Source organism: Phoxinus phoxinus (assembly GCF_949152265.1).
Source record: "Phoxinus phoxinus genome assembly, chromosome: 12".
Taxonomy (NCBI): domain Eukaryota; kingdom Metazoa; phylum Chordata; class Actinopteri; order Cypriniformes; family Leuciscidae; genus Phoxinus; species Phoxinus phoxinus.
Genome location: NC_136887.1, coordinates 2,508,454 through 2,514,825, shown reverse-complemented (window position 1 = coordinate 2,514,825; position 6,372 = coordinate 2,508,454). Strand labels below are relative to the sequence as shown.

The following is a 6,372-nucleotide window of genomic DNA, read 5'->3' as shown; positions in this document are numbered from 1 at the left end:
GAGTGAGTGGAGGCGGGGCTCATTTGAATATTCATAGAACTGTGCATACTAAATGAGGCAAGGGTGTCGAGTTACATTCAAGATATTTGAAGGCATGAAGAAAATAGTTTCTTTTTTTCTTGAAAAAAAAAGAATTTCATGGAAAAAAAAACGTTTAAATATGTCATTTTGGTGATCAAAGATGAGTTTTAGGGGATACAATTATTGACTACAGGGGGACTTTAAATAGAAGCTCAAATGTGCTTGACCCACGAGAACCAATGAGGTTTGTTCTCGCTAATAAAGCAAGCATGTGCATTGATCAAAGCCTAAATTAAATTATCATATAAACCGGTCTGGTCTCTTCAGACTGTATTTTTAGACGCATGAAAAAGGTTTGGTTGTGCGGTCTTTCAGTTGATGGACTTATTGATATCTTGATTTGCATTTTGAAGATGAGTGAAAGTCTTGAGGTTGAGTAAATGATGACATAATTTTCCTTTTTGTGTGAACTATCCCTTTAATTGGATTTTAAAAGTATTTTCATTTACCAGATGCCAGCAGATTATTGAGGCCTTCTTCATATAAGGGGTCGACAGGTGAGTCTCTGCCGGTTTCCCAGTCCATATCACCCATCTCACTCTCGCCATGACCGCTGTCTTTAGTGCTCAGCCAATCAGCATCCTGCGTCCCTGACCTACAGCACACATAAAGCAGTCAGAGCGTTTCAGAAACATGTTCAACATCACAGTACGTGAACGAGCTCAGAAAGGCATAGTAAGATGGTTAGACAAATTAAGCATGTGAAATGTGGGAGGACTGGCAAATATATTGAACATAGGGCTAATCTGTATTATGTATAGTATAGAAGTGCATTATGGTATTTTTAACATGGTACCTGGATACTATTTAGACACATCCATGATGGAGTACTATTATAGTCATACTAGTACTATTTAAATACCATGATTGTGATCATTCAGTACCATGGTATATTGAAGTACCAAGGTATTAGCACCATCACAGTGCCGGCACAATACATTTTGGTAAGGGAATATCCGGTGAAACGGGTACGATTATCTCTAATATCAGTTAAATAGTGTTCTCAAAGCTGGGGTTTTTCTGTGAGCTAACATTGAAACTCAAACAATACAACGCACAGCTAAAGGAAGTGTGACTGTGCTGTCTGTGTTTTCAGCAAGCCTTGTCTTGCACTGATGAATCATCTATCCTTTCTCTTCTGGATTCTAAATGAACATAAGTGAACTTCATAGAAACAGTGGATTCTGCCAGATACCCAAAGCAAACGGGCTGATCAGACACCTCATTCTCTCTGACTGATGTGTCCTTTGTTATACCAGTAATCTACCTGATAAACAGATCAACTTCTAAGATGGCTATTGTGATAGTTTGGTTATTGTGGTATTGCTTCTGTGTTATTTAGTCAAGAGTTGTATAAATAAAGTCAAAAGGAAGTTAAAAAAAAGGTTTACCGGCCAGTTCTGTGTGAATACTTGTTTCCACGGAAATTTGGTCGAGGCTGAAGTTGTCCCTGATGCAGAAGAGACAGGAGCTGAGACACCTGCTGTAGAATTAAAGACACAACATTTATCATTTATTACAGTATATAGGGGAACTTATCACATAACTCACTTTAATGTATTAAAAAACAAAACAAAGACAATTCACTGTTAATCATGTCATCAAACTGAACTACCACATATCCAATGCATGACAAGTTTGAAGGCCATTTCGTTTTGGTATAATGTCATAATTCACAATATAATTTTTATTTGGGTTTCACATAATTTTGATGGTCCCTTTTATATTCTGTCGACTATAAGTAACGTTGCACCTACATGTCTGCCAACTCTCATTAAAGTGTTAGTAGAGTATTAGTAGAGTATTTGTACACTGGTAGGGTTAGGATTAGAACAAGTTTATATGTAGTTACTTATAGTCAGTAGAATATCTGTTGAAGAGCATCACAATAAAGAGTTAGCAGATATTAAGCAGACAGTCTACTAATACTCTAATGAGAGTTAGTTGGCATGTTGTTGCAAGGTTACTTATAGTCAACAGACTGTTCAAAAGGGACCATCAAAATAAAGTGTTACCTTTGTTTGTTGCAGATTGAGCTACAACATGGTAGACGGCCAGCCTCCATTAAGCAGTCTGGGGTGGGAAAATAGGTTAGAGAGATTGTTAAGTTGTTAAGGACAGGAAGCTGTTTCTACACAGGGTCTATTCTTCTAGAGGCTATTTCCTTCCAGGATGCACAGAAGAAACCCAGCCTTGGCTGCGAGGACAGGCACCGGTGACATTTCAACCCTTTTCCTCTGCAGCCGCCACAGGTCTAATTTGCCAACTGGGGCAAGTGAGTAAGGGAGGGTGGATTAGAGAGGAGGAAAAGAGAAAGGGGTGGAGGGAGGTCAGGATCCACGCTCTTCCTGACTGGCCTCAGCGTTCACGTGAGGGCTCAAACCCGTGCCAGGACCTTTTGTTCTGCTTAACACTTTGGTAGAGGTAAGCATCTGGGCGGACCCAGACCCACAGGATACAGCGTTTGACTAGCACAGCACTTTTGGGTATTTTGAAATATTAGCTGGTGAAAAGTAGTTATTCTCACTTTTCTTTTTGAATATAATGAGAATCAGATCAGTTCACGCTATTTGTTGCTGACTCCCTCCAGCCCATACATGCCAGAGAAGTATAATGTTACTGTGGAGACATATCATGGACCATGGAATGAATCTGTATTTTCTTCTCACATTCAGTGGGACTCTGTAATGTGATAACATTGAGGATTGGCAGTGTTTTCTCCTGAGGCATATTAAAGGTTTAAGTTACTGCCTGACACTGAACTGTTTCTGAATACACTTCATCATGCCTTCATCATCTGTCAACTGTCCCCCAAGGCTGCTATAGATATGGGCCAGTACAACAAGTGGGAAAACTATCATCTACTTGAGCTTATATGAACTGGAGTGCCTTGAAATAGCCTTCAAAGTAGGATGCATTTTCATATCTGAAATGTTAAAATAGTAAAAAAAAAAAAAAGAAGAGGACAAATTATCTTACTTGCACCTCCGGTGAGGCAGAGGACAGTTCAATAGAGCCGTTTTCTGCAAAGGCCGCCATAGAGAGCCGAACAAGATTCCTCAGGATCTGCCTGTGGTCTGACTCTTCCATTCGTCCTCTTCTTTCTGTGGTCTTTGGTCTCCGTAATGTGGCCTGATTACTAGGAACTGAAGCCATTGTTTGTGAGGGGTCCATGTTCATGGGCTTGACTTCGTCATTTTTGTTTCGTCTAAGTGTGCTGGTCTGTGAGTTTGCGAAAGAAGAGGAGGAAGAATTTCTGGTCTTTTGCAGGGTTCGATAGGGTGTTCCTGGGTTATAGGGAAGTGTCCCGTTCCACTCTATGCTTCCAGGCTTTCTGAGTATCTTGCTTTGAGTGAGTGGTGGGTTCCCATCCATTTCCATATGAGCTTGATTTTGAGTCATGCGAGCAAGAGTTGGTGTAAGGGTAAATTGGCCCTGTGGATTCGTTTTTTCCACTAAGGGTGATGTAGATGACACTGCCTCAGCTTTATCTTCTTGTGGGGTTTCTGTACGACCCCGAAGCGCCGGTACCAACTGGATGTCAGTCTTGCGAATGTGCTTTTGAGGCCGTCGTGGGTGACGGGTGTAAGTTGACTCAGCTTGCCTACAGTTGTAAGCACGGTTATCCCGTTTGTCAGGATGACAGAACGTCTTGGCCAAAGCAATGGCTAGAAATAACACCAGGCAGGTTGATCCAAGGCAAATGGCCAAAAGCATTGTAAAACTGTACTTGGCCTGGTTATCGCGAGACAAGTTCTTCAGGTGGTCACGAAAGTTGATGAAAGTTACTTCCAAAGTGGTTCTTGTGGTAAGCATAGGTGTTCCCATATCAGATACCGCTATGTCCAGCTTAAAAGTTCTGCCAATCAATTCTGTGGCATTAGATGTGTTCACGTAGAGCTGCCCAGAAGCTTTGTCAAGAAAAAATATGTTAGAAGGGTTGCCGTCTGTTATTCTAAAACTGAGTCTTCCATTGAGACCAGAATCTGGATCACTGGCCCGAATGGTAGTGGCCAGAAAACCTTCGGGTTTATTGAGGGAAGAGTAATTTCTTGGTTTGTGGAAGTTATCCTCCAGGGCTTTATCTCCAAGTTCAGTCACAATCTCCCCTTTGTCCACATTCACTGGGACATTTAGCAATGCAACTCCCTTCTTGGGAGGTGGCTCATGGATTATGGGGTAATTGTCATTAGCGTCCTGCACCTCAACCAGCACTGCTGCACTACTGGTCTTTGGTGGGTATCCTTGATCTACAGCCTCAACAATAAATGAGTAGGAACGGGATTCCTCATAGTCTAATGATTGCTGGACAGTTACAGCCCCACTGCTGGGGTGGACAGAGAAAAATGCGGTTGGTGTCCCCAGTTCATTTGACTCTTTAATGGAGAATGATACCCTTCCACTGAGGTCCAGGTCATCATCATGTGCCTCCACAGTCAAGAAATGGAAACCAGGTGTGTTGTTCTCTTTGAGGATACTCCGGTAGTGACTTTTGGTAAACATTGGTGCGTTATCGTTTTCATCCAAAACATGGACAGTCATGTGCTTGATGCAGGACAGAGAAGGATCACCACTGTCTTGCGCTAGAAGAGTAAGGTTATATTCCATTTGTCTCTCCCGATCCAGAGTATCATTGGTTACAATCATGTAATTGTCTCCATGGATTTGTTTGAGTCTGAAGGGGCCAGATCCACTCAGAATTTGGACACGTAACTGCCCGTTTGCCCCAGAATCGGCATCAGATACCATCACAAGTGCAAGGAAAGCTTCATTTGGTGCTCCTTCTGAGACTGTTGCAACAGGGGAATTTTGTGGATTCCATGTTATGTGTATCCGGGGAGCATTATCGTTGACATCTCGCAATTTGACCTGCAACTTGTGGTGGGATGGGTTAGCATTGGGCCCCAGATCTCGAGCTTGAATGTCTACTTCATACACATTCTTTTCTTCAAAATCTAAAGGGCCTTGTAAAGTCAAAGCACCTGTTTTGGGATGGATGCTAAATAGTCTTTGCACTTCCAGTGGGACATGTTTACTAAGGGAGTACTCAACCTCTCCATTAGCACCTTGATCAGGGTCTGTAGCACGGAGATTTATGACTATCGTCCCACGGACTGTGTCTTCTGCTAGCTCAATAACTGTTGGGGCCTCCTCAAATACAGGGCTATTGTCGTTGGAGTCGAGAATCGTGACTATAACTTTTGTGCTGCCTGATTTTGGTGGGTTTCCTTTGTCCCAGGCTGTCAGAACCAATTCTAAAGATGGCTGCAACTCCCTGTCTAATTCTTTGATGACCACTAATTCGGCCTGCTTGGCTCCTCCAGAGGTTCGGACATCCAGAGCAAAGTGCAGGTTGGAAGACAGGGAGTAAGTCTGCAAGCCGTTCGGTCCCGAATCTGGATCTACAGCACGGTCCAGAGGAATGCGCATTTTTAGTGAGGCCGTCTCCGAGATCTCCACCTCCTGCACAAGACTGGGAAAGACTGGGCTGTGGTCATTAAGGTCCATCACCTCCACATGAACTGAGAGGAAATGCATAGCACCACCCTTTCTGTAGAGCACACTGAAGGCCAGTTGACAAAGTTCTTCACCCGAGCATAGCTCCTCGCGGTCCAGCCGGCCTAGTGTTGACACGGTACCATCCCTTAAAGCAACTGTGACCGGTGGGGCGTGTCCGTGCGGCACGACCCGGAAGTTTTCCAGTGACCCTGTCACCCCACGCTCACGTAGGTCATCCAGCAGGCGACCCACCCTAGTCCCTGAGGGCTGTTCTTCCCAGACACGATATTGGATAATGAGGGGAGCGGAGCCCACATTGTGGGCGTAACAGGGTGGACACTCAATAAGAGCTGCCAGAAGGAGCAAAACCTGGAGCATGACTGTGTGTGAGGTTTCCTATTTCTTTTTACGTGAAGTCAGATGTGCTAAGCACCTAGATAGGCATTCTAATGCATCACAAGACATCTACAATTCACAAAAGATATTAAAAAACCTATATAGCCTACCTATACACCTACTCTATGGTTGAAAAGAAATACTAAAAAGAAGAAAAATGCTTTAAAAATAATTTCTGATTAAAACAGTACCACCACAACCAGGTACTCTATAAATGACAATTTAAAGAGAATATAAAAGTCACAAAAATGAGAAAATAATCTAACTTTAGAGTTACAACTTTTATAGAAGTGTTACCAGTAAAGCTAAGTTTAACTGATATCAACGGACATGTTACTTAATAAAAATATTAAACAATAAACTATCAATAAAATATTGATCACTATTCACACAACA

At 42.6% G+C, this 6,372-nt stretch overlaps 1 protein-coding gene across 1 annotated transcript in view; it reads right to left on the bottom strand.

Annotated features, from left to right (window-relative positions):
- Window positions 1-6,088, bottom strand: part of pcdh12 (protocadherin 12) — an 18,022-nt gene extending 11,934 nt beyond the window's left edge. Inside the window, exons 1-3 of the mRNA XM_079631616.1 lie at window positions 3,061-6,088; window positions 1,473-1,564; window positions 531-676 (exon numbers count right to left, since the gene is read on the bottom strand). Of these exons, the coding sequence (XP_079487742.1) occupies window positions 531-676; window positions 1,473-1,564; window positions 3,061-5,958 (3,136 nt within the window). The 5' untranslated portion in view covers window positions 5,959-6,088. The remainder of the gene's footprint in view (window positions 1-530; window positions 677-1,472; window positions 1,565-3,060) is intronic.
- Window positions 6,089-6,372: the final 284 nt, after the last annotated feature.